The 27,189-nt window shown below is 58.0% G+C and overlaps 1 protein-coding gene across 1 annotated transcript in view; it reads left to right on the forward strand.

Moving 5' to 3' along the window:
• The window catches only part of HMCN2 (hemicentin 2), a 129,673-nt gene that overhangs the window by 89,206 nt on the left and 13,278 nt on the right, over positions 1-27,189 (forward strand). Inside the window, exons 60-87 of the mRNA XM_075015857.1 lie at positions 187-389; positions 472-553; positions 1,890-2,021; positions 4,348-4,491; positions 4,867-5,026; positions 7,039-7,163; positions 7,280-7,463; positions 7,800-7,897; positions 10,659-10,937; positions 11,452-11,642; positions 11,724-11,805; positions 12,556-12,692; positions 13,036-13,177; positions 13,879-14,026; positions 15,141-15,268; positions 15,578-15,734; positions 15,943-16,064; positions 16,405-16,569; positions 16,678-16,785; positions 17,021-17,155; positions 18,317-18,451; positions 20,817-21,007; positions 21,689-21,902; positions 22,561-22,695; positions 22,870-23,060; positions 23,557-23,638; positions 24,300-24,569; positions 26,976-27,125. Of these exons, the coding sequence (XP_074871958.1) occupies positions 187-389; positions 472-553; positions 1,890-2,021; positions 4,348-4,491; positions 4,867-5,026; positions 7,039-7,163; positions 7,280-7,463; positions 7,800-7,897; positions 10,659-10,937; positions 11,452-11,642; positions 11,724-11,805; positions 12,556-12,692; positions 13,036-13,177; positions 13,879-14,026; positions 15,141-15,268; positions 15,578-15,734; positions 15,943-16,064; positions 16,405-16,569; positions 16,678-16,785; positions 17,021-17,155; positions 18,317-18,451; positions 20,817-21,007; positions 21,689-21,902; positions 22,561-22,695; positions 22,870-23,060; positions 23,557-23,638; positions 24,300-24,569; positions 26,976-27,125 (4,290 nt within the window). The remainder of the gene's footprint in view (positions 1-186; positions 390-471; positions 554-1,889; positions 2,022-4,347; positions 4,492-4,866; positions 5,027-7,038; positions 7,164-7,279; positions 7,464-7,799; positions 7,898-10,658; positions 10,938-11,451; positions 11,643-11,723; positions 11,806-12,555; positions 12,693-13,035; positions 13,178-13,878; positions 14,027-15,140; positions 15,269-15,577; positions 15,735-15,942; positions 16,065-16,404; positions 16,570-16,677; positions 16,786-17,020; positions 17,156-18,316; positions 18,452-20,816; positions 21,008-21,688; positions 21,903-22,560; positions 22,696-22,869; positions 23,061-23,556; positions 23,639-24,299; positions 24,570-26,975; positions 27,126-27,189) is intronic.

Consider the following 27,189-nt stretch of genomic DNA (forward strand, 5'->3'; position numbering starts at 1 on the left):
TGTACAATGTGCACGCGTGGGGAAAGAGGTGTGGGGTCTTCACATTCGCTGTGGTGAGGGTAGCTCCCTAGAGATCTTGGAATTTCTCCATGGGCAGACTGTTCCTGTCTTCAGGCAACAGGCTGCCCCATCGTCCGGCACTACTAGAGCCTCCTGTTCATCTCTTTCTCTCCCTCTCTGGTAAAGTTCCCCCTGCCATCACCCAGCCCCCGGGAGGCCTGAAGGAGGTGGTGATGGTCCGTGCTGGACAGACTGCTGTTTTGCAATGTGAGACTGATGTGCTGCCAGAGCCGGTGGTCACTTGGTACAAGAACGGGCACCAGCTGGCCATGGGGAATGGCGCTCGGACCCAGCTGAGAGGGCAGAGGCTGGAGATCAAAAATGCCCAGGTATGGCTAGATGGTATCTGGAGAAACTATTCCAGCTCTTGCGCCTGTGTGTGAGATTCCAATGACCCCCTCCTTCACTCAGGTGTCGGATAAAGGGCTGTACAGCTGCAAAGTCAACAACGCGGCTGGGGAGTCGGAACAGACCTTCATGCTCGTCATCCAAAGTAAGAGAAGATGGGTCAAACCGCATGTCCTGTGCCGCTCTCTCCAGAGTCCGTCCCCATCCGGAGGCTTGGGGGCAGGGTTGGGAGAGGGGGCAGGTCAAAGCTGAGGTTAATTGGCAGATCTGGAAGTGGGAACAATACCAGCCCCTGCCTGCACTGTGCCCATCTCTGCCCTACTGCTTTGCTGGGGAAGTGTATCTGTGTCGAGCTTTCCCACAGAGGAGTGGTCGGGAGTAGAGCTGCCCGTTGCCGGTTCATGCTGCTGTAGATGGAGAAGTGGGTTTTCGACGTAGTGAATATTTGCGGGGAAAGCGTCTGTTTCCATACGTGATATATTGCAGGGAGGAGTCAAAAACCAGAAGGCTCAAAAACTCTCTTAATTTAGAAGTGCCGCCGCAGGGCCTCATGGGAGTTGTAGTTGTGGTGCTTTAGGCTTCTTTATGGGGTGGGCACCCTGCTAGACTTTGGGCTTGTCTTTGCAGCACCGCAGGGTACCAGGGTGTGACTGCAGGAGTGTGCCAAAATGGTTCATGCTGACTGCCACCTGCACACACTAAAAGATCCCTGGTTTGCGTTAACCTGGCCCTCTCTGCAATGGGCCTGCGCTAATGGGACACCAGCGGTGTAAACACAGTCCTCACCTCCCGTGACATATTTGCACCAAAGATGCACCAAGAGGGGAGACTGGGGTACATTGGGGGAGAGGTAATTCAGCCAGAGATCCTGGCTTGTGGGAGAACCAGGCAGCTGGAGGCAGTGCAGCGGCCAAACCATTTCTGATTTTGATTTTTGCGACATTTTTTTTTTCCAGAGGATAAATCCCCATTTTTCTGGCCAGTTCTAGTTCAAAGCTAGGTCAGGGCTGCAGGGCTGTGACCATGGGCGTGGTTAGTGCGGGGAGAGGACTGACACATGAGATGGGCCCATGGACTCCGCAAGCTGGATCTTGGTTAAAAAACCCCTCTCCTAAAACTTGAGAGCTTGCTGCTCTGGGGTTTATCTTCAGAGGCAGGCCGGGGTAAGTGTGAGCAGGCTCCCTGAGGCGGAGGATGCTAACAGCCCCCGTGCAGAGCCTCGGGGGAGCTTGCACCTGGGTTCTTTTCCTAGCACCGTTGCCTGCCTCAGTTTCCCCCTCTGTACGCTGGAGACAATGGCACTCATCCTGGCTCTGGGAACTCTGGGTGAAGGCTCTGAGTGGTGTTTACTGTGTGGCTGAGCTGGGAGGGGGCACTGCTCTTTCTGAATGTGATCTCAGCACATGCAGCAGGCTCCTGGTGTCTCTCAACTCCAGCTGCAGTGGCTGAGCCTTCGCATGCATTTGTCTTCTCTCCCGAAGTCCCCCCAGCCATCAAGAACCCGCAGCAGGAAACGGTCTACGGAGCCATGGGGAGTCCCCTCATTCTGACCTGCGAGGCAGTTGGTGTTCCCACTCCTTCCATCACCTGGCTGAAAGATGAGGCCCTGCTTGGTAAGGAAGACACTCTGCTGCACCAGCTGGCTTGACAGGCTGCTGTGGTAGTAGGGCTGGTGTTAGGTGAATGTCGTACATGCAGCTAGAGCTTCTAGCAGGGACGGGTGGTTTTTGGGTTTAACATACGGGACCATGGATGCAGACTTCTGGGTACGGTTCCTAGCTCTGATGCCTGCTTGCTTTGTGGTCAAGTGACTTTGTGCCTCAGTTTCCCACTCTCTAAAAGGGGCATTCCCCATTCACAGGTCCTGGGGGGAGGCTTGGCTCTTTGCGTGTGCTTTGAGATCTCAGGCAACGACAGAAGTGCCTATGGCAATTTTTGAAATTCACACTGTGGGGGTACTGTATATGGGGCAATCTCAGGAAACATTGAAGGCATGGTGTTTGTATGTGTTTCTCTTGGACTTGTGGGAAGCCTGGGGGACCTACTTGTGAAGCCGAAAGCGTGTGAACTCTGGTTCCCATGTGGCATTGCATCTCAGAGGTAGTGGAACTTGCTGAAGGGCATGCAAGTTAGATCCTTGCTGAATTAAAGTCTCTAGGTCATACAAATGCAAGTGCCTGGATATCTGGCTTCATTTGGGGTCACTCCAGTCCTGCTATGTTCAGCTTGAACTGTGGAATCCTTGGGAAACATCCTGAAAGCAGTAGGGGAAACACATTAGCATCTAAGGAGCCTAATCTTGGTTTTGTGCAGTGACTTTTTCATAGAATCATAGAATACTAGGACTGGAAGGGACCTGGAGAGGTCATCAAGTCCAGTCCTCTGCCCTCTTGGGAGGACCACGCATCTTCTATATCATCCCTTTCAGATATTTATCCAACCTGTTCTTGAATATCTCCAGTGATGGAGATACTACAACAAGCCTAGGCAATTTATTTCAGTGTTTAACCACCCTGATGGTTAGGAATTTTTTTTTCCTAACGTTCAACGTAAATCTCCCTTGCTGCGGTTTAAGCCCATGGCATCTTGTCATGTTATCAGAGGCCAAGGAGAATAATTTTCTCCCTCTTCCTTGTAACACCCTTTCAGGTACTTGAAAGCTGCTATCGTGCCCCTTCTCAGCTTTCTCTTTTCCAGACTAAACAAACTCAGTTCTTTTTATCTGCTCTCTTACGTTAAATTTTCTAGACCTTTAATCATTTTAGTTGCTTTTCTCTGGACTCTCTCCAGTTTCTCCACATCTCTTCTCAAATGTGGTGCCCAGAACTGGACACAATTCTCCAACTGAGACCTACTCAGCACGGCGTAGAGCAGAACAACTACTCACACCTTGTTCATGTCACTCCTGTTTATGCATCCCAGAATCATGTTGGCTTTTTTTGGAACAGCGTCACACTGTTGACTCATGCTCAGCTTGTGGCCCCTGACCCCTAGATCCCTTTGTGCAGTGCTCCTTCCTAGGCAGTCACTTCCCTTTTGCATGTGTGAAACGCATCGTTCCTCCCTAAGTGGAGTACTTTGCATTTGCCCTTATTAAACTTCATCCTGTTTACCCCAGACCATTTCTCCAGTCCACCCAGATCATTTTGAATTCTGATCCTCTCCCCCAGGGCACTTGCAGCCCCTCCCAGCTTGGCATCCTCTGCACACTTGATAAGCGTATTTATTCTCTGTGCCAATAGCTAAATCAAGGGTCAGCAACCTTTCCGAGGCGGAGTGCTGAAGTTTGACCTCTTGACCTCTATGTACGGTCCCAGCGCTGGAGATACTTTTGAAAGTCACTAATAGTCTTATTGACAACAGCTTCATTAATCAATAAATGAAGGTGCAGAGCTTTACCGTGCAGGGGGTGGTTGGGAGCATTAGCTGGTCTTTTGTTAAGCCACAGGCGACATGGCTTTGAGCCAGCTCCCAGCCGCCTCTGGGAGGAGGCACGGGGCTGAGCTCCTGCCTCACGTGCTGATGAAAATCGACTCGCCTGCCACTCTTGGCACCCGGGCTGAGGGTTGCTGACTCCTGAGCTAAATCATTGGTGAAGATATTGAACAGAACTGGCCCCTGTGGAATCCCCCTTGTTCTTCCCTTCCAGCATGACTGTGAATCATTAATAACTGCTCTCTGGGAATGGTTATCCAGCCAGGTAACGCGCTGGGAGATCAGTTGAACTGGGGTCCCTGTGTTACACGTCTGTAAGCAAAAATTTACAGCACTGGGCAGTACAACTGAGTCACCCCAGGATGAGTGAGAGGAGACCCAAGTCCCGCTCGTGGGAGTGCCAGCAGGAGATGCGGGAACACTGGTTCCCAGAGGCGGGGGTTGGCCGAGCGGCTGTTCCACCTTGCAAGCCCAAGGGAACCGTGCGTTTTATTTCCCCTGCAGAGAGCAGCATGGAGCAGGGAGTGGTGTCCCGAGGCAGCCAGCTGCAGATTGGCCGCTTGCAGCCTTTTCATGGGGGCCGGTACACCTGCCTGGCACAAAGCCCTGAGGCAGAGGCACGCAAAGAGTTTGTTGTCTCCGTGCAAGGTAGGCCCACTGGGGTGCTGCAGGCTGCATTCGCGTGGCATGGAGATGGGTCGGCTGGGGGAGCCGGGCCGTAGGGATGGGTCGGCTGGGGGAGCCGGGCCGTAAATATGGGTTGGCTGGGGGAGCCAGGCTGTGGGGATGGGTCGGCTGGGGGAGCCGGGCCGTGGGGATGGGTTGGCAGGGGGAGCCGGGCTACGGGGATGGGTCGGCTGGGGGAGCCGGGCCGTAGGGATGGGTCGGCTGCGGGAGCTGGGCTGTAAAGACGGGTCGGCTGGGGGAGCCGGGCCGTGGGGATGGGTCGGCGGGGGGAGCTGGGCTGTAAAGAGGTCAGGTGATTCCTCTGCTCTCCACTCACATTCTCCTCTCTTCACTCAGTGGCTCCCAGAATCCTCACTGCTGCCGTCCCCAGTGAGCACAACGCCCTGGAGGGTGCGGGGGTGAAGCTGGAGTGTGAGGTGGAAGGACACCCGGCTCCGGAAGTCACTTGGCTGAAGGATGGGAGACCTCTGGAACTGCAGACAGCCCCTCGCCTCCAGTACGCCTCCTGCTATGGCGCTGGTGGTGCCGAGGGGCAGTGTGCAGTGCCACTCGAGAAAGCAAACACAATGGCGGACACTAGGGAAGGGCTAGACTAGAGAATAAGACAGAGAATATTGTGTTGCCTCTATATAAATCCATGGTTGGCCCCGTCCTGCGTCCCGACCTGGTCACCCCTTCTCAAAAAAGATAGGTTAGAACTGGGAAAGGGTAAGAAAGGTGATGGAGGGTTTGGAAGAGCTTCTGTAAGAGGGGAAATTAATCAAGCTGGGGCTGTTTAGCTTGGAAAAGAGATGACTAAGGGGGAATGTGGCAGAGGTCTAGACAATCATGCCCGGTGTGGCGAAAATAAATAAGGGAGCATTATTTAAATAACACAAGTACCCGGGGTCACCCAATGAAATGGATAGGCAGCGGGTTTAAAACGCACAAAAGGAAGTATTTCTTCACACAAAGCAGTCAACCTGAGGGGCTCCTTGGCGGGGGATGTTGTGAAGACCGGGACTTTAACAGCATACAGAAAAGAACTAGTTAGATTCAAGGATGGGTCCATCAATGGTTATCAGCCAGGATGGGCTTGGAGGAAAAGCCATGCTCTTATGCCTGGGACTTGCCCTCTGAGGCTATGTGTACACGGCAGAGCTGTTTATGGATATCTGTGAAACACGCCCGCTATTTTGAAATATTTTTCGGAAGTGAGGGCGCGCTGTTTTGGCATCGCCGTACACCTCGCTGCAGGAAGAGTAAGGGATGCTTCGAAATAGCGCTTTAGTGTGAGCTACACGTAACAAGCTACCCAGTTTGCACAGTGCAAATTGCATTGGTTATTGTGAGTTCAGGCTGTTGTGGGGACGTAGCCTGAATGTCCCAAATGAGTGCTGCCCATAAGAGGCAGCGCAGCCGGGTACATAATGTGCCGGAGTGGCACTTGGGGGCCTGGGGTTTGATGCCTTGTGCCCCAGTAAAACAGCCCAGGGCTGGTGGTGCTGCCCTTGCTTGTAAGGCATTGTGAATAGTACTGTGGAATGTGCTGCATCAGAGCTGGGGCTGTATTCATGCCCAAAGCTGCCACTCCTGGGCAGGGCGGACTCCTTCATTTCCAAAGCATTTGCTAGCTGATCTTCCTCCCAGGAGCAGGCCCGGGTAGCTCCCCAGCCTGCAGCCCTTAGTCCATGGCTTTGGCAAGAGGCAGCTTGCGGATTCCCACCATTTAATGCCTTGGAGCTATTGCCGGTAGGTTCTGGCCAGCCTCAGTGCGGGCTGAAGGGAAGCTGGCTCCTGGGGCGAGCTGCAAAGGCGGCCCTGCTCTTTGCATTCCTGCTGGGCCAATCTGCCGTAAGCGTGATGTGCGTCCCTCGTGGGATGTTCGTTGTCTAGCAGGTACCAGGCTTGGCTGTGGTTGGGAGGCAACCCAAGCTGGTTCCACTTCAACACAGCAGTCTTGGGCGTGGTGCTCTTGACTGAGCCTTGTCTAATGCTCTCCTGTCCCGGTTCGCAGTCCCATTGCCAGTTGTGTGTGTGAGTTCCCCCCGGCACACCCTGAGCACATGAGAGATCTGGGTGTGCTGCTTGCACGCCACCTGCCGGGCTCCATGTCAGGAAGGCCCAGGGGATTCTTGTGGGGCGTGTCCCACAAAGATCAGTGCCGCATCTGTCTCACAGCTCTCAGCCAACCTGCAGAAGTCCTTGCTGGAGGATGTTGCAAAGGCCCAGACTGTAACCTACCTAGTTCACAAAAATCCGAGTTGAATTTCTGGGGGGAGGTCCCTGAATGGCCATCAGCAAGGCTGGGCAGGGACACCATAATTTTCGTTGAGTGCACATGCAGCGCAGGTGGCTGGCTCCAGGAAGGATAGTGCTCGGTAGCACTCTAGGAGTTAATCCTTCCTTCCTGGTGGGATGGGCTTGTTCTTTCCTGTTGCAGGTTCCATGCGAAGGCCAGGCCATGGTGGCTGGGAGGTGGCCCTGGTGGGTTCTGCTGACTCCTGAGTCTCTTCTCTGTGTGCGCAGGCTGTCTCCAGATGGCAGCTCCTTGCTCCTCGTGGGGGTGCAGGCGTCTGACTCAGGGGCGTACACGTGCCTGGCTCAGAACAGGGCAGGAGAGGACACCAAGCTCCACGTGCTGAACGTCCTGGGTGAGTGACGCGTGCTGAGTGGCACTCAGCCCAGGCAGAGTTTGCTGGTGGGCAGGGGGCAAAGCCCTGCTGCCGAGATTACCCTGCTCAGTGCCGATCCCTTCTCCCCCCCTCAGTTCCTCCGACCATCGAGAGAAGCACCAACGACTCGGAGGTCATCCGCAGTGTGCCCTTGGGGCTGGTTACCGTGGAGTGCCATGCCCAGGGCTCCCCTCCCTTGCACATCAGCTGGCTGAGGGACGGACTGCCCCTCCCTCTCTCGCCCCGAGTCAGGCTGCTCTCCGCAGGACGCATCCTCAGGTAAAGGAAAATGTTCCCAGGATGCTTTCTGCTCTGGCCAAACCCTCCCCTGTACATGTGCACTCTTGTGCCTGGCTCCTGCTGCCCACTCCAGAGATGGCTGCATTTCAGTGCAGTGCTGAACATTAAAGGGCCTAATTTTCAGAGGTGCTGGGGATACAGCAGGGCCGCAAGTTCAGCCCGCAGTCTGTAAGGGCAGGTAATTTGGAAAGTCAGCCATGTGTGCTAGCTGTCCTAGGGCAGGGCCATCACAGGGCGTGGGCTCAGAGTGCTGGCCTTAGAGAGCTCTGTATTGATTCATCACCCTCACCCTCCGCTCCCCACCCTGGGAGTTAGGATTTCGCCAGTGCAGGACTCAGACACTGGAATCTACACCTGCGTTGCATCCAGCTGGGCAGGAGTAGCTGAGCGAAGCTTCGTCCTGCAGATCCAGGGTAGGAGCGGAATGGCCCCTGGGTGAGCAAAGGGGCTGCTGGGGAGGTCAGAGACTCGGGTGTGGGGGCAGGAGGCGGCTGGGGTGAGACAGGAAAGATCGGGAGTGAACCAGCTTCACTTGTCAGCTGGAAAAAGGTGAAGGCCTGGCGGGAGGTCTTGGGTGATTCAGAGGATGGGGAAAGAAACGACTGGGAGAAACGGGGGAAGGGTGGGGAGAATCTGGCTGCATGCTGCTCTGAGGGGAGGCGAGTTAGCATGTGGGAGGTCACTGGGGAGAAATGAGCCCAGGGAGACGCAGGATGCGATGGGGAATCCACATGCCAGTGATCATGGAGGGAGATTGCCAGAGTGATGCTGGCTGGAGACAAGAGACACAGAATCATAGACTCCTAGGGCTGGAAGGGATCTCAGGAGGTCATTGACTCCAGTCCCCTGCCCAAAGCAGGATCAACCCCAACTAAATCAACCCAGCCAGAACTTTGTCAAGCTGGGACTTAAAAACTTCTAGGGATGGTCATTCCACCTCTAAGTAACGTATTCCAGCACTTCACCAGCCTCCTGGTGAAACAGTTTTTCCTAACGACCAACCTACACCTCCTGTTCTGTAACTTGAGACCATTGCTCCTTGTTCTGCCACCCCTCACTGCTGAGAACAGCCCCTCTCCATCATCTTCAGAGCCCGTCTGCAGGAAGCTGAAGGCTACTATCAAATCACCCCTCACTCTTCTCTTCTGCAAACTAAATAAGCCCAAATCCCTCAGCCTCTCCTCGTAGGTCATGTGCTCCAGCCTCCTAATCATTTTCGTTGCCCTCCACTGGACACTTTTCAATGCATCCGCAACCTTTCTGTACTGCAGGGCCCAGAACTGGATGCAATACTCCAGATGTGGCCTCACCAGTGCCGAATAGACAGGAATAATAATTTGTCTGGATCCTCCAGAAATGCTCCTCCCAATGCACCCAATATGCCACTAGCCTTCTTGTCTACAAGGAGACACTGCGGACTCCATACCCAGCTTCTCATCCACTTTAATCCCCCGGGCCTTTTCTGCTGCACTGCTGCTTAGCCAGTTGATCCCCAACCCGTAACAGCGCTTGGGATTCTTCCGTCCCCAGCGCAGGACTCTGCACTTGTCCTTGTTGAACCTCTTCAGATTTTTTTTCACCAAATCCTCCAATTTGTCTGGACCCTGTCCTCGAACATATCTACTTGTCCCCCTAGCTTGTCTGCACATTTGCTGAGGGTGCAATTCATCCCCTCATCCAGGTTATGAATAAAGATGTAGAACAGTACTGGCCCTAGAACCCGTCTCTGGGGAACTCCGCTTGAAACTGACCACCAACCAGAAACCAGACATAGAGCCATTGATCGCTACCTGTTGGGCCTGATCATCTAACCAGCTTTCCATTCACCTTACAGTCCTTATATCCAGTACGTAGTTCCTCAACTTGCAGGCAAGACTGTTGTGGGAGACTGTATCAAAAGCTTTGCTAAAGTCAAGGTATGTCACATGCATCAACTTCCTCAAGTCCACAGAGCGACTTACTTCATCATAAAAGCTGATCAGATTGTTCAGGCGTGACTTGCCCTTGGTGAATCCATGTTGACTATTCCTGATTATTTTCCCGTCTTCCAAGTGCTTCACGACGGATTCTTTGAGGCTCCCCCCTATGATTTTTCCAGGGGCTGAGGTAAGGTTGACCATTCTATAGTTCTCTGGATTGTCGTCTTTTCCTTTTCTGGACATGGGTGCTGTATTTGTCTTTTTCCAATCCACTCCGGCCGCTCATGATTTCCATGTTTTCAAAGATAATGGCCAAAGGCTCCGCAGTATCATTTGGCAATTCCCTCAGCACCCTTGGGTGCATTAAATCCAGACTCGTGGATCTGTATGCGTCTAGATTTTCTAAATAGCTTTTAACCTGTTCTTTCCCCGCTGATGGCTACCCACCTCCTTCTCATACTGCATTGCTGTGTGCCATAGTCTGGGAGCTGACCTTGCCTGTGAAGACAGAGGCAAAAAAACGCATTGAGTACTTCAGCCTTTCCCACATCATCTGTCACCAGGTTACCTCCCTCATCCAGTCACAGCCCCACAGGCTCCCTGATAACCCTCTTATTGTTAACATGCCTGTAGAAACCCTTCTTGTTACTCTTCACATCCCTTCCTAGATGCAGTTCTAGTTGTGCTTTTGCCTTGCTGATCCCCCCCCAGCATTCTCCAGCCATATATTTATACTTCTTCTTAGTCAGCTGTCCAAGTTTCCACTTCTTATAGGCATCCTTTTTGAGTTTAAGCTCACCAAGGATTTCCCTGGGAAGACAAATTGGTTGCCTCCCCTATTTGCTTTTCTTACTGCGCATCGGGGTGCTTTGTTCCTGGGCTTTCAATAAGCCTTCTTTAAAATCCTGCCCCCAGCCAGGTCTGTCTGGAGGATAGAGGAGTGGCAGGGCATAGGGCAGGGGGCAGGCCCAAGACACAGCCAGTGGGCTGCGTGTCAGAGGCTGTTTGGGGGTGTCTCCACTCACTGTGAATGGTGCTCGGCAGAGCCACGTTTTGTTCTGCTGCTTGGGCAGCCTCTCCCCACTCCCACCCCCTGCACATGCTGGCAGCATCCCGGGTTGGGTCTGGAGCCGCGCCTCTCTGGAGAAGCAGGAGCCACCAGGAGTGAGGCGGGGGTGAAGGTGGGAGCTGAACATGACAGACGAGGCTTTCTCTGGCCCCAGTAACAGACACCTGCTGCTTCTGCCTCCCCCAGTGCCTCCAACCCTAGAGCCCTCGGAGGGCAGCGAGGCCATGACTGCTGTGACAGACTCAGCTGTGACCTTCACCTGTGCAGCCAGTGGGTTGCCGCTGCCCACGCTGACCTGGCTGAAGGACAACGAGCCCCTGACTCTGCAAAACAACTTGGTGCCCAACGGCCTGAGCACCAGGCTGCATCTGGAGTCGGTGCAGCCTGCCGATTCGGGCGTTTACTCCTGCGTGGCTCAGAACGAGGCCGGGGAAGTGAGCAAACACTTCCATCTCTCTGTCGTGGGTACGTGCCTGGGTGGCCTGTTGGCAAGCAGGGGGTAGGGGGCAGGAGGGATGGGAGAGGGGCAAGGAGTCTGGACTTGGGGGGCAAGATGCCCTGTCCTAGGTAATGGGGGTCTCGGCTCCAGGCCCGTGGAAGGGGCAGAGCCTCACGCAGAAGGGGTGGGGCGGGGTGAGGGGAGCTATCCCTCAGCCCCATCCGGCATGTGATCCGCCTCCCCCACCCCACCCTTAGCACTGCACAGACAGCGCTGACCAGGGCTGCTGCAGCGATTTAAAGGGCCCACAGCCCCAGATCCTTGGCATGCCTGGCCCCTGGGCGGCTGCTCCTGTTGGTGGCCCTGCCCAGTCACTTCTCTCGGCAGCCCAATGCCCGCTTTGACTCTGCTTTTCCACACTGCGGGCCAGCTCTAGCACACCCCCGCCCAGGCCCAAGGAGGACATCCCCCTCGTCTGCCCACCGCCCAGGCCCTTGTCCAGAGCCTGGGCGGTGAGCTCAGCCCCAACCTGCCTTGCAGAGCCCCCGCACCTGGAGGATCTGGCTGAACCCATGGAGGTTGCCGCCGCCATCGGCAAGCCCTTAGAATTGCGGTGCCCGGTGGCTGGCGTCCCCACCCCCAGCGTCACCTGGGAGAAGGACGGGTGGCTGCTTGCCGGGCCCGGGACAGTGGCCAGGAATGGGAGCTCCCTGCGGATCGAGAGCGTGCAGGTGGGGGGCTTCTCCCCTTCCTTCCCTGTCTCCCGCCCTGAGCTTCCCCCTGACCTGTCCCTTCCTTCTGGCCTCCCTCAGGCAGATGATGCCGGCTTGTACACCTGCCTGGCTGCGAGCCCTGCGGGAGAAGACGGCAGGAGCTTCCGGGTCAAGACACAAGGTACCATGGCACTGCTGGCAGCTGGAAAGCAGGTGGTAGCACAGCAGCAGCCAACCATGTGCCTGCGCTGCCCTCAGGAGCGACTCCTGCTCCTGGGAGAGTCGGGCCATGGGTGCAGGGCAGAGGCCCCATCCACCTCTAGCAGCGGTGGGTGGGTGGGTGGGTGAGCTTCCGCGGCTGGAATCCCTTTGTCCAGGGTGGGGAACGGCTGTCTGGGAATGGGACGGTTCGAATGGCAAAATGCAGGGCTGGGCCCCATCTTTGTGGGCGCAGGACTAGAGCCGCTGGAAAGCAGCTGTGGGCAGGCAGGGCCGGGCTAGAGGGTCACCCCACCTCTAGGTAACGCATTCCAGTGCTTCACCGCCCTCCTGGTGAGAGAGTTTTTCCTAACAGCCAACCTCCATCTCCTGCTCTGTAAGGTGAGACCCTTGTCCTGCCATCCCTCACTGCTGAGAACAGACGCTCCCCATCTCTTAGAGTTGGAGAGTTGGAAGACGTAGGTCCTGGCCTCTCAAGTGCCCACCTTCTGGGTCAGCAATGGGACAGGCTGAGGTGGAAGAGAAAGGGGGATGTCCCGCCTTTCCCGTGGCCATGGGACTGGGGACAGTGGAGCAGCGGGGGCTGGGGCGTTTCTGGGCATGGCGGGTAGGTGGGAGTTGCTGCGACGGGACTGCACCCTCTCTCTGGCGCTCTCAGCCGTGCGGGCACGTGATCCCCCTTCAGCACGTGCCCTTGGCTTGCCCCCTGCAGCACCTGCTGACGCTTCGGGCTCCGGCAGGACGCGCTCTGTCACCGCACTGGCCGGTGGGCAGCTCACCCTGGAGTGCCCTGCGGACGCTGCCCTGCCGCCCCGCATCGAGTGGCATCGAGGGGGAGCCCTGCTGCAGGTGTGTGCCTGGGGGTTTACTGGCTCTCGTGGGTGCCAGGCTGGGCATGCACGGTGAGGACGTTGGTGGCAGGGGCTGGCATTCCAGGGAGGTGGCGCTGACTCCCCAAAACACCTTCTGGGCTGCTTCAGGGCCCAAGAGATTTCCTCCCACTGCTGGGGGCTTGGCCAACACACCAGGCGGCTTCCTGCCGCTGCCCTCGGCATCCCTGCCCGGTGCATGTGTCCGTTTGGTCACCCGCTGGGACGTCGGCCCAAGGCCACTGGGCTCTTTGCCCATGAAGCCTGTGGTGTCCGGAGGCCTGGGCGGTGCTGCTGAGGGCCTTGTCTCTGGATGCTGGCAGGAGGATGCCCGCGTGCGGTTTCTGGCCCAGGGGCGCTTCCTGCAGATCCAGGCCTTGGCAGTGCCAGACGGCGGAGAATACAGCTGCATGGCCAGCAGTGTGCTGGGGAGAACCAGCCTGCGCTTCCATCTGGAGATCCACAGTGAGCAGAGCCTCCGGGGCCTGTGGGGAGGCGGGAGCCCCAGCTGCTGTCAGTCCCTGGGCTCCATGGCAGGCGGTGGAGCAGAGCTGAGTCAGAGTCTCAGGCGCTCGCTCTTCTTCCTGGAGCTGGGTCGGTGGGATACACTGTGGGCCGGGCTCCTGTTTCTGCCATAAGGAGGGCAGTGGGCAGGCTCCGGGCGTCCCTCCTTTACCCTCTCCTGGCATTGGCCGGGCGAATCCACGTGCAGAGTGTTCTGCCTGCCTTCCTCCCACTTTGCCAGTCCCGACTCACCCTCTCCACTGCTGCTGGCTGGGCCCCTGCCCCCGCCCCCCGGGTTCTCCCCCTCCGGCCTTGGCTGGCTCAGATTCAGTCTCTCTGCTCACCAGCCCATTTCCTTCCCCTCCTTAGTGCAAACAGCCTCTTCTCAGCCTGCTCCGCTCTGCCACCCTAATCCCAGCTGCCAAGGAACGAGGCCCCCACTGGTTTAGTTATTCAGACCCAGCCAGGGCTACCTAGGAGGAAGGGAGGCCGTCAGACCCCCTGGCCCCAAAACCTCCCTCCATGTCTCTTCCTCCCCTGCCATGGCACGTGGCTAGCAGAAGGGGCCTGGTGGTGCCCACAGGCAGAGCCGCTAAGCACAAATTCCACAGCTTCTCTTAGTGTTGTTTTCCAACCCCCTCCCGGGGATCGTTTCGTTGCAGCCACCCCTGTGATAAAGCCGGGCCCCTCGGCTGTGAGTGCCGCCGTGAATGAGTCTGCTCGGCTGCCCTGCACGTCGGAGGGGCTGCCCACGCCTCAGCTCACGTGGAGAAAGGATGGCCGGCTCCTCCAGCCAGCTGGGCACCCCAGGTACGGAACCCACTGTACTGCCAGCTGGGCACCCCGGGTACAGAGCCTGCTGTGCTGCCAGCTGGGCACCCCAGGTACGGAACCCACTGTACTGCCAGCTGGGCACCCCGGGTACAGAGCCTGCTGTGCTGCCAGCTGGGCACCCCAGGTACGGAACCCACTGTACTGCCAGCTGGGCACCCCGGGTACAGAGCCTGCTGTGCTGCCAGCTGGGCACCCCAGGTACAGAGCCTGCTGTGCTGCCAGCTGGGCACCCCGGGTACAGAGCCTGCTGTGCTGCCAGCTGGGCACCCCAGGTACAGAGCCTGCTGTGCTGCCAGCTGGGCACCCCAGGTAAAGAGCCTGCTGTGCTGCCAGCTGGGCACCCCGGGTACAGAGCCTGCTGTGCTGCCAGCTGGGCACCCCGGGTACAGAGCCTGCTGTGCTGCCAGCTGGGCACCCCGGGTACAGAGCCTGCTGTGCTGCCAGCTGGGCACCCCAGGTACAGAGCCTGCTGTGCTGCCAGCTGGGCACCCCAGGTACAGAGCCTGCTGTGCTGTGAACTGGGCACCCCAGCTGTGCGAGCCGGCTCCTCCAGCCAGCTGGGCACCCCAGGTACGTGAGGCTGCCATGCCGCCAGCTGGGGCCAGGACCATTCCACAGCCAAGATCTGCCGTCACCACCTGTGTTTGAAGCTGTCTGTGGGAAAGCAGCCGCTTCCCATCTGTTTTATCCGTGGAGTCGAATGCAGCCCTGTGAGCTCTGGCAAGTAACTGGTCTGCTGTGCTGGCCAGCCCCTCGCCGAGGGTGAGGAGTGGAGCCTTGCAAGGCCTACATGAGCTGGGGGGTTTATTACCCCCATTCGCTGCGGGGAGCTGCAGCCCTGGAAGATGAAGGGATTTGCTGAGGGTCCCATGGCAGGTCCATGGCCAAGTTGTGAACAAAGCCAGTGCCCTGACTCATAGTCCTGTGCTTGGGCCGTTCCTCTGGGCAGGTGGCCACCTCTGGGCTGGCCTAGGCCAGTAAGCGTTCTCCTCTTCCTCGACGGCCATTTTCCAAGTTGTCTGATGCTTTCCCTCAATGAGGCATTAAGCCGACCTGGTCGGTGGCCTGATGGACTCACCCCCCTCCTCAGGTTGGAGCTTCTGTCGGACGGCTCCCTGCGAATAGACCCAGTTCAGGTCCAGGATGCAGGACATTACCTCTGCGTGGCCTCCAGCCCTGCAGGGTCTGACCGACGGGGCCTGGACCTCCAAGTCTTAGGTAAGGGAGTGCAAGGAGAGCGGGAGGGAGCTGGGGATGCGGCAGGACCCTGAGAGCCCAGCGTGCGGGATTTGGATCCAGCTATGCTGCATGGGTCTCCGACAGCCTCTGCTCTGGACACCACCATCTCCTTTTCCCTGGATGTGCCGGCTTCTCCCCTCCTCTTTGTTCCCAGGGCTCCCCCTGCCTCCTGCTGGGCTGGCCTAAGCCTCGGTGCTCCCCCACCCTTAAGGCTGCCTGCCTCCAGCAATGCCTCTGGCTGGCTGGGATCTACCCCAGAACTGACCGCCTGTCTCTGCTCCTTGCCAGTCCTTCCGACCATTGCTCCGGGGCCCTCCAACCTCACCCTGATGGCCCACAGCCCAGCCACACTCGCTTGTGAAGCTACCGGCCTCCCCAAGCCCCAAGTGACCTGGAAAAAAAATGGGCAACCCCTGAACATGGCCCTTCCGCGGAGCCCCTACAGGTACCGGCGCTGTGCTTATCCTGCCTGCTGCGGCGGGGTTGGCATCGGGGAAATGTGCAGCTGCCTTTTGCAGAGCGCGTAGGCCCTGGCCCTGGCCCTGTCTGTCCTGGCAGCTGCTGTGATCAGGCGCTGGGGCGTGGCTGAGCTCAGCGGAGCTGGTTCGGGTCCTGCGTTTGTGACTCCCCCGCCCTCCCTCCCCCTGTCCTAGGTTGCTGCCCTCTGGCTCCCTGCTGATCTCCAGCCCCAGCCCCCAGGACACGGCGCAGTTCGAGTGCATCGTGAGGAACCCCGCGGGAGAGGCCCACAGGCTCTTGGCTGTTGTCGTGCGTGGTGAGTGGCTCTCGGGCATGCAGGGACTCGCCCTGGGATGGGCTTTCCGTTCCCCCGGGGACAAACAGCTGACTGAGCTCCAGCCTGCGCCCCCCTGGCATGAGCGAGGACAGGGCCGTTCTCTGGCAGGCACGCTGGGGGAGCCTGCAGGATGCAGGGCTATGCGCTTTAGAGCCGTGCATGCCGCTGCAGCAGCTCCTGCTGTGGTTGCCAGTTCAATCCCTGGTGTGTCAGCCCCGCCTGGCGGCCCTCGCGTGTGCTACCGGCGCCTCCGCTCCACGCCCAGAGGCTGCGCTCTCCTCTGCACAGCCCTGCTCACCTTGGCTCTCGCCATCTGCAGTCCCCCCGGCCATTGCCGATGACCGCACGGACTTCACAGCTGCCCGGCTGTCCCCGGCCGTCCTGACCTGCTATGCCTCCGGGGTGCCAGCGCCAGTTGTGTCCTGGAGCAAAGATGGAGCCCAGCTGGGCAAGCGAGGCAGCGGGTACCGCGTCTTGCCAACAGGTATCAGGGACACCACGAGCAGGCGTGTTGGGGGGAGAGCAGCATGTTGCCTTCCCAGCGGGGATCCCATTCGCCTCCCCCTCAGCGGCTGACTGTTCCTGTTCCTAGGGGCTTTGGAGATCAGCCGTGCTCTGCCAGTTCATGCCGGGCGCTACACCTGCACGGCCAGGAACCCTGCCGGCGTGGCACACAAGCACGTCCTACTGACCGTGCAAGGTACAGGCTGCAGGCTGGGGGAGGAAGACGCCAGCCCCCACGAGTGGGGAGGGGGGATGGTTGTGAGAGAGCACACCAGCTGGCAGGGCCATGGAGGAGCCGGTCTGGGGGTACTAACCATGGCCAGCTGGAGGCTGGGAGAGCAGCTGGGTCGCACCCTGTGCAGGAGACCTTGTGAAATGCACCCTGGCTGGAGGAGGAGGAGGCTCAGGCACTGTTCCCCTCTTGCTTGCAGAGTCCCCTGTGGTGAAGCCCCTCCCCAGCTTGGTGCAGGTGAGGGTCAACGCTGCTGTGGTCTTGCCCTGCGAGGCCTCCGGGATCCCCCGCCCGGTGATCACGTGGCAGAAGGAAGGGATCCACATACCAGCCGGTGAGCGAGGGTGCAGCCGAGCCCAGAACTGGCACGCGGGATCTGCAGCAGCCTCCCCTGCCCTCACTTGGGAGGGGCCCGCGATGCTGCTGGGGCTTAGCGCTGCCACACCAGGCTCTGCCGGAGTGGAAGTGACCTGGACAGCAAAGGGCCTGAAGGCCTTCCCCATCCCCTGTCCTGCTGCCCTAACCCCCCGGTTCCCATTCACGGCTGCAGCACTGGGAGGCCCTCTGCTTGGTGCCCTGCAGCGCGGTGTCAGAGGCCAGCGGGGGCCCCGTCAGCCAGCCGAGCTGGAAATGGGGGCAGCTGGCACCCCTCGGCCCTGGTGTCCTTGCTAAGCGCCCTCTGGAGTCTGCCTTCGTCTGCTGTCTCGGAGCTCCAGGGGTTCTTCACTTGTGGAGCTAAGCTGGAGTGGCCCAACCTTCTCCCAGCGGGGGCCGCACGGCAATTTTTACATGTTCCAGGGGCTGAACAGAAAATAGTCCCAAACCTGCTCCCCCAGCCCCAGGCTTAACCCCTCTCAGCCCCAAACCCAGGATTAACCTACCTCAGTGCACTGCTGCTGCTCTTTCACTGAGCTGCCCCTGCCCCCCTCCTCGGCATGGCTGCGCAGCTCCCCCCAGCCCTCCTGCTCCCCCCACGTACAGCACAGGCAGCTCTCTGCCCTGCCATGCTGAACTAACGAGACTCAATTTAGTTCATTTAACAGCCAGGTCCCTCCCACTGCCCTGCCAGGCATTAAACCAATTAAATTGAGTTCCATCCTTTCAGCGTGGCAGGGCAGAGAGCTGGAGGGGAAATCAGGCAGCAGCGTTCGGAGCCACAAATGGCTCCTTAAAGAGCCCCAGGCTGCTCGGGACTTGCTGGTTGCTGACTCCACACCCCACAGCCGGCTATCAAAATGGCGCCACTGCCAGCTCCGCTGGCCGGATGAAAAGGCTCCATGGGCTGGATTCTTGCCCTTGGGCCATGTGTTGGGCACCCCTGAGCCAAGCCATTGTGGGCTGCCTCAGCACAGGCTGCACGTGACGTGTGTGGAAGACATGGTTGCTGTGCGTAGTCTAGTCTGTCAGACGGGCATTAAGGTCAGTTGGCTGCCAGCCATCCCGCTTCAGTTCCACCACGTCCCTTCTCTCTCTGATCTTTGCTTCTTGGTGGCAGGTGCCGGTTTCAAGGTGCTCCCCAATGGGCATCTGCATCTGTCCCGGGCCTCTGTGGAGGACGCTGGGATTTATCTGTGTGTTGCTCAGAACCCTTCAGGCACAGCACTGGGGAAGACCAGGCTGATTGTGCAAGGTAGGAGTGTGCGAGGGCACCCACGCCTTGGTGCAAAGCCAGGGCCGCATGTGAAACACAGAGAGCCGGGAGATACCCCATAGCGTGTGTGTCCCACTGATCTGGGGAGGGGGCGAGGATAATAAAACCATCTTAGGGGGCTGGGACTCAGTGTCGCCCAGCTTGGTGTGAGATGTAGGGCAGGCAGCAGCAACCTCATGAGCCTGCTCCTTCCGTCACACCCAGCAGCAGAGCTTGGTCACCCTCCTGGTTCCCCAGGGCTGGAGAGGGACCTGTGCTCAGAGCACGGTGGCTGGGTTACTCTGTCTCTAAGCCAGCTCCTGGGAGGCAGGTGTCGCAGTTTGCTGTCACTAGAGATGGGCTGAGCTGCAGATCACACTTTCCCCCCAACACCCAGGGTGTTCATTCTGGGTTTGAGGGAGCACCCAGGGGCTGGCTGGAAATGCGGAGCCTGGATCTGGGTGCAAACTCTGCCCCAGCCAGGTGGCGTTTGGATCTGATGCTCTGGTTTGCGCCCCATCCTCTCTTGTGCTGCCCTCATCTCTGTGCACCGTGCAAGAGAGCAGGGGAGGATGGGAAGGGCTTGGCAGCATGCTGGGTCAGAGTATAACAGAGGCGCACCATGCAGAATGGCTAGGCTGGGCGGATGTCCATCCTCTTCCTTCACCGGGGGCTGGGCTGGCATCTCACTGCGGGACTCTTCGGCAAACAGCTCAGTCAAAGCTGGCTAACGCCTGGCATGCTCTCGGAAGCAGGTGTGGGAGAGGAGCCTGTAACAGTGGAGGTTATTCCAGGCACAGCTGAGAGGGCCAAACCAGGACAAATTGCTTAAAACAAGGCTACGTACTACAGGCCAAGACTGGGGGTCCTCCGCTATAAGGCACACCAAACCAGCCACACAGCGCGCTTGTGTTGCCAAGCTGGCCAGCAAGAAGTCACACAAGCAATTCCCTCGCACATGCCAGCTTTGCTTGTGCCACAACTAGTATCCATCCTTACGCAAATGAGAGGTTATGTAAACCAATCTCACCAAATCCAGATAGGTTCTTCCATTCCCAATGGACCAGAATCATAGACTCCTAGGGCCAGAAGGGACCTCAGGAGGTCATTGAGTCCAACCCCCTGCCCAAAGCAGGACCAACCCCAACTAAATCCTCCTGGCCAGAACTTTGTCCAGCCGGGACTTAAAAACCTCTAGGGATGGAGATTCCACCACCTGTCTAGGTAACGCATTCCAGTGCTTCACCACCCTCTTGGGGAAATAGTTTTTCCTGATATCATCCACATTTCCAGGTCAATGTATAACTCAGATCTTACCCAAAAGAGCACACAGTGCCAATCCTTTAAAATCTAAAGGTTTATCAATAAAGGGAAAGATGGGAGTTAAGTGGTTAATGGAATCAAACTATATACATCGGTCACAAAGTACTTGATGCAAGCTGGCAGCGGAGGTGGAGCAGGCTGCTATCTTAAAAGTCTTTGGAATGCATCCTATGTTAGGACAGGTCATCAGTCCTTCTGCACTCAGCTCCTAGCCAAGATGCTCCCGAATCCTAGGATCACAGAATCTTAGGGCTGGAAGTGACCTCAGGAAGTTGTCGGGTCCAGCCCCCTGCCCAAAGCAGGACCCCTGAAGGGATGAGCTGGAATGAAGACAGAGCTGGAGGAACCTCAGGGCTGTCTTTTTACCTTTGCCCATGTGGAGGGAATTCCATCGTTTGCCATGTGTGGAAGCACATCTGAGATGGAGCTTGTCACATGGGCAGGCCGCCTTTCCAAATCTCTTTTAGGCAATCTGCCATTGCATCTCTGCGGGGTTACCCCTTACAGCCAGATTCCTCAGCGGTTGGCTGGAATCTAATAAGGCCCTTTGTCTCCCAGGTACTGCTTGTCTTGACGAGGAGCCCTCTCACCATGGGTTGCCACACCTCCTATTGTGGTCTCCCAGAAACTAACATTTCAAATACAAGCACAGAGCCGGTACTCATTACGCCACCTACAACAATAATACAAGTCTCTGAGCGGCACACATGGATTCAGCCAATGACCAGCTTTCAAAAGGCACCTCACTTGGCACAAGATTTGGTGCAATAATGTTTGGCATGAAAAACAACAAGTCCTGGGGTACCTTATAGACTAACAGATATTTTGGAGCATAAGCAGGTCTTTGCCCACGAAAGCTTATGCTCCAAACTATCTGTTAGTCCGTAAGGTGCCCCAGGACGACGTGTTGTTTTTTAAGATACAGACTAACTCGGCTCCCTCTGTGATGTTTGGTATGTTTGTCTTAAAATCCACTAACATCACAGAGCCCCTGAAATAAGAGGGGGGACCCTTTGCCTCCCACTCTCTGTTTTTCTTCCAGTGCCGCCAGTCATTGAGGCCAGCCGGCCGGAGCTGTCTGTCCTGCAGGGCTCGCAAGTTCTCCTGCCTTGTGCAGCTCGGGGAGTCCCTGAGCCCAGAGTCACCTGGTCCAAAGACGGGGTCCCAGTGCCAGGGAGGGAGGAGAAATTCGTGGTGCTGCCGTCTGGGGAGCTGGCGGTGAAGGACTCCCAGGTAAGCCCCTGCGGGGAGAACGTGCTTTCCAACTTGTCCCATTGCGTTCTCCCAGACCTGAGACTAACGTAGTAGTAGAGGGAGCATCTGGAGAAGAGACCCTCAGAAGAAGTGGCTTTCCTGTGTCCCCTGGGCTGACCGACAACATGCCCAGTGGCTCTTGTGCTCTCAGGGTCAGCAGGGGCAGGGAAGGCTGCAGGAGAGAGGGGTGGAAAGCCTGGCCCTGCTTGATGGTGACCCACTGACTGGTTTCAGGACAAGAGTCCATGGCCTCTGAGGCTTCTGCCCAGTCTTCTTTGGCATGGGGGGAGCCTCCTGGGGCTGCATGTGGTGGAGGGGAGAGGGGGACATTCGTACCACAGACCTTGACGAGAGAAAATTAGCCTTTGATTCAGTGCTTGGTTTTCATCTGTGCACAAACCCCAGTCAAGGAGGAGCTCAGCAGAGCTCTGCCTGGCTGCCGACACTCAGGCAGGCTGGGCCTCTGAGGTACACATGTACCCCCAGGGAAATCTCGGGGGGCTGGGAACTGTGGGACACCTGAGGGGTTCACTAGGGCCAGCTCAGAGTGGAGGATCAGCCCATTGGCTGCAGTGGGAAAACACCCAAAACCCTGTAGGCTCGGTTGACTGGCCGGGTGCAGCACCTGTCTCACTGACTCTCTCTAACCGTCCCTGGCAGGGTGGGGACGCCGGGATGTACACCTGCACTGCAGAAAACTCTGCCGGCAAAGCCAGGCTGCAGCTCCGGCTCGCCGTCCACTCCCCTCCCACCTTCACAGAGCTGCCAAGGGACCGAACGCTGAACCAGGGCGAGAGGCTGGTGCTCAGCTGTGCCGCTGAGGGAAACCCAGCGCCCCGCATCAGCTGGACGGCCAACAACCAACCAGTCAGGGGTGAGCTGGGCAAACCCTGCCAGGATGGGGGGACAACAGAAGCAGAGAAGGAGAGCGGGGGAGCGGGCCGGGGAGGGGTAAGAGCAGGCAAACAATAGGAGAGGGATCGGGGCTGCACTGACATCTCTTAGAGATGTCTTGGGGAGCAGCTGCGGAGTGGTTAGAGCGGGAAATCCAGGCCACCGAGTTTTATTCCGGATTGTGATTCTGGCTGAGTCACATGGCATCTCTGGGCGTCAGTCTCCCCGCCTGTGACAGGGCCCAGAATACCCGCTGCACAGCCAGGCAGGTTGAGACTGCAGTTGTGCGTATTCCAAGCACCCTCTGAGCTCATTCAGCAGGAGGTGGTGGGGAGAGACCTGCTGGTATTTTCCTCCCCCGGTGGGCTCCTGGATCTGCGAAAAGGGTGGCGATTTTGCCTCTGGGCCCGCTCGGCCGTGGAGGTTGGCCCAGGTGCGCGGCACTTGCTTTCTGCCAGAAACATGAGGGACCGCTGGACTCCAGAGTGTGGGCTGGGGCCTTCCAGACCCTTCCCCAGCCACCTCTCAGTCCCCACAGGCTGCAGATGATGGCTGCTGCTGGGGCTGAGCAGCGATGCCTGGGGATCTGTCTCAACTCTCTGCCCACAAAACCCTCCCGTGTGGCTTCCCTTTGGCAGCAGGCATCTGGGAGCGGGACGGGCAGAGTACGCTGCAGAGGGAGGCCGTCACCACGGAGGATAGCGGCTTCTACGCCTGTGTGGCTGAGAACAGGGTGGGCAGCGTCCAGGCCGTCGCATTCGTCTCTGTGAAAGGTACCGTGGCAGGGCCCAGCTTGCTGGGCGAAGCGGCCTCGTGTAGCCCCTCTGTGGTCAGCAGCCCCTCACACCAGCATCACGGAGACCAGAGCCTGGCCTGGCAGCCGGGGGCATGTCCCGAAGGCCCAGGCCAACCGAGATGCTTGTCTCTAGCTCGGTCTCCTTCCCCAGGGGCTCCGGTGCTCCGGGGTGAAGTCAGTGCCTACCAGGTGGAGCCCCTTGGGGGCACCGCCCTCCTGAACTGCGAAGCCCACAGCGACCCGCCCCCAGCCATCCACTGGAATAAAAATGGGCTCCCAGTGCTGAGCAGCCCTCGCCTGCACCAGCTCCAGAACGGCTCGCTGGCCATCTATGGGACGGTGGTGAGTCACGACCCCACTGCTGGCCCTGGGGACAGGGATTGTGGGTGGGGGCACGAGAAAGGGCCTCAGGTTTTTCTGCCACGTTTTCTCGCCTCCTTTGAGTCCCGCCGCTGGATTGGAGGGGAGCGGGCTGGTGAAGCTGCTTGGGGGCAAGCGGGGTCACCGCAGTGGACTTGTTCACCCAACGGAGGCGTGTGTAAGAAGGAACTTCTCCCGCTAAGTACCTTGTGCTGGTTTCTTCGGCGGGCCAGCCACTCCTGTTGTTCCTGGGGTCTAAAGAAATTCCTCAGTCACTCCCCACCCTCAGAACAGAAGCTCCCCAGCGTCTGTCCCTCGAGGGGAACCTGAAGAGGCTCTATCTCTGGCTCTGCATGGCTCTGTCTTGACAGCAGCAGGGGCCAGATGGACCATGGCTTGTTGGCCAGCAGTTGGCTGGATGTGATGCTCGTCAGAGGTTTGAGCAGGGTGGTAATGCATCTGCTTTCCTTCCTCCCAGCACGCTGACGCGGGGCATTACAAGTGCGTGGCAGAGAACAAGGTGGGCGTGGTGGAGAAGGAGGTCACCCTCGCCCTGCAGAGTGAGTGTCCGTCCACACAGGTTGCCTCCAGGTGTGGCTGGCATGTTAGTCTCACAGCCAAGGTCCTTGTGCTTGCGAGGGTGTTGATTTGCAGAGGAAATGGCCAAACCGGGTGTGTCCTGCTTGCTCAGCTGCCTGACACTCCCGGAGGTCTGGAACGTTGGCGCTTAACAGTCTGCTGTGGCCTCATGTGCTGTGGTGCGATTCCAGGCGTTGGGCTCAGTGTGCGGGTGCTGGGTGGGGCTGGGGCGTGGGAAATGCAGGAGGTCGGAGTGGATGAAGGAGTGTCCCTTCTGGCCTTGAGCTTCCTGACCCTAACTGTCCTCGGGAGGTGAGCAGGGACTGAGAAGAAACAAAAATGGCAGTGCCGTCTGGTAACCCCAAAAGAACAAGCTGAGCGAGAGGCAGATCCATAAAGCCCCTCGGACTTGCCCAGCCCAGAACTGCAGTGTGAATATGTGGGCGAGTCCAGGTTCCATCTGAGGGACCCCCCTCAGGACTGACTGGGAAGCCCCCGGGAGCCACGCCACCCCTGCTGAACTCAGGCAGTTCGGAGCCGGCTGTCAGAGCCGCCGTTCTGGTCTAACCTCCATCGACCACACCCAGACTCTGCCAGGCTTTGGGCGCTGCACTGCCTGGGGGCCTCCCCCTTGTGTTGTAGGTGCCCCTGCGTTCAGTGTGACCCCTCAAGATGTGGCTGTGAGTGCAGGGGAGAGGGCGATGCTGCACTGCCAGGCGACTGGAGAGCCAGACCCTGTGGTGGAGTGGACCCGGGGAGAGAAACCGCTGCAGGAGAACTACCGAGTCCGCAGCCTAGCCAACGGCACGCTGCTGATCAGCGCCGCAGAGGACATGGACGCGGGGCGGTATAAGTGCGTTGCACGAAATCTGATGGGCTCCTCCGTCGTCCAGGCTGTGCTGACGGTGCGAGGTACGTCTCCCGTGGTCTGGACTCACCGCAGCGCCCTGGGAAAGCCGTGTGGCTTCCAGGGGAGCCTGTTAGTATCTGCTCCCCCTCTGCAAGCCTGGGGGCAGGACAAGGGTGTGTGAGCAAAGAGAGCTGTCTTGGCTGTGAGCTCTGGGTGGTGGTGGTTGGGGGGCAATTAAAGCCGAGCAGGGCCATCGCTTGGAGCTGGGGGTGCAAGAGTTAAACCAGGAAAAGGGCACAGGACTCTGTCCCCAGGGTGCGTAGACAGTGTGTCTGAGTGGCTTGTTTTGCAGTAACAGCCGAGGACATAGGTCTGTCTGTCCATCTGCTGAGTGATCCGTCTCACTCTGCTCCCTTCCCCATCTCATCCTCCCCTACTCCAGCCCTCATGGGTGAGCACTGGGCAAGCTGGGGCAGTTGGTCCAGGTGCTGTTTTTCCTGCTATAACCAGCCCCCCTGCTCCTGCATCCACCAGCCCCCTCAGTCTGGCGGCAAGGCCTGAGTGGGGGAGGATGAGGCAGAGGAGCTGTGCCCACCCTGTCTGTGCCCAGGCACGAAGAATGGCCCTGAGAAACGCTGCTCCCCTGTGTGTGCTGCGGGCAGGCTCCAGCCTGAAGGAAGTGAGGGACCCTGCAGAGCTGGGAGCTCCCCCGCCTGGCTTCTCTTGGCCTGTCTGGGCATTTGCAGCGGGATTTCAGTCAGCAAGAAGACGTAATGTGTGTGTAGCATTTGCAAATGCGTATGCCATGCCCCGGGCCCCAGAGGGCTCCCGTGAGTTCCTGGATGCTAATAACATGGACCTTGTTTCCCAGCCTGGGACAGTGAGACCATGGAGGCTGGTCCCTTATCGCCAGCAGCAGCCAGACTTGGATGCGTAAGGAGGAAGGAGTGTTTGCAGCCCTCCCTCCAGGCAAACACAATAAAGCAGCAGGGTGGGGAGGAAATGCCTGGTTCCGCCTGCCTGCTGCCTCCTGAAGCATAAGGCTTATAGCTATGCTTCTCCTCCAGCCCTTACCCTGATTCCCCCGTCTGATGTAACGCAGGCGTTACGTTTATTCCCATAAATAGCTAATATATTCCTCCCACAGCGCTGAGTTGCACGGGTTAATGCCAGGCTGTGTCAAGCTGAGCTACCCTATTGGTCTTTTAAATCCTGTTGCCTTTTAATTTCATTGATTCTTTTTCCCCTTGTGCTCTGCTGTGGAATGACACCAAGAGATGGGACGTCTGACCACGCACGTGGCTCATTCTGTATCCTGCCCCTTCTCCCTGCATCTCCTACCTCGTTCCACCCTGTCCCCCTTCCCTCAGGAGAGCCCGGCAGAGTCCAATGCGGCCTCCACCCGCTGCTTCTTTGCAAGCTAATAGCCCTGGCACAGAGCTGAGGGCGTCTTGTGGCTGCATTTGAATGCCTGTGCCACAAGCTGCAATGAAGTCTTTCATGTCCAGCTCCTCCCCCGTCAACAGGCTGGTCTGTGGCATTTCAGTTTTCCTGACTCTAGCCCGAGTGATTTGATTCTGTTGCCTCAGGAGCCCTGCTAAATGCCAAGGCATGCTGGCTTCTGCGTTTCTTCCCTGAACAGATCTACGAGCCAGATGAGACAGTCATGCTATTGGGCAGAGGACATGTGCTGCAGTTCTCAGTGTATCTGTCTGATTAGCAGTAATTGGGTTGCTTTGGCATTGCCCAGGTCCTTTACAGCAGGGGTGGGGAACTTCCGGTCCTTGGCTTGCCTGGATCCAGCCCCAGCAGCTCATGGCTCCTTCCCGCCACCCCCGCAGCATCTGGCCCGCTGCGGAGAGTGTCTTTTTTCTGTTTGTTTTTCAGTCGGGGACCACCCCGGTGAGGCTTTTTGCTTCTCACTTGTGTGGCCACTGACTGGTTATCTGTGGGTTGGTGGCCTCTGACCCAGAAAAGGTCCCCCCTGCCCCCAGCTTTACAGGATGAGCAAATGAAACACAACAGTGAGAAACCCAGGCTAGAGATGGTCAGGTGCCACCCGGAGAACAGACTGCAGCTGTGCATGCTGGCTTGTAGGTGTGCACAAGGATGGCTGTGCTGTGCGTGCCATTGTGGGTGCGAGGGGGTGGCCTGCATCGCTGCAATCCAGCTGGGTCCTGTGGAGCTGAGAACCCCAGCTGCCCTGAGAGTTGAGGACTCCTGCTGCAAGAGAGACAAATTAACACTGGCCTGATCGGGGCCTGGCAGATGGTGCAGCAGCATGTTGTAGCAAAGGACAGAAGGCTCCTGTGCAAACTGCCCATGGTGGGGACGGGGCCCCAGAAATGAAGTGGTGCTGGAGGGGAAATGGGGATTAACACCTTGCTCGCAAAGTGGACTTTGCCCACCAGCTTGGAGGGCTAGTGTGCGTCTCCTACCTCGTTCCACCCTGTCCCCCTTCCCATCAGGAGAGCCCGTCAGAGGCTGGGGCAGTCTGATCGGCATCATTAACAACCAGGAATTTGGCGTTGCCTCTCTGAACGCCAGCGTGACGGAGGAGCCCCAGTCTGGCACGGCTGCTATCCGGAGCAATATTGGGAACATCCCGCCAGCTGTCGGTAGGTGACACCCCGGGGAATATGTCTTGTGTCCAGTGTACCTAGAACCTGGTCAGACTGCCGT

The sequence above is a fragment of the Carettochelys insculpta genome, chromosome 21, assembly GCF_033958435.1.
Source record: "Carettochelys insculpta isolate YL-2023 chromosome 21, ASM3395843v1, whole genome shotgun sequence".
Classification (NCBI taxonomy): Eukaryota; Metazoa; Chordata; order Testudines; family Carettochelyidae; genus Carettochelys; species Carettochelys insculpta.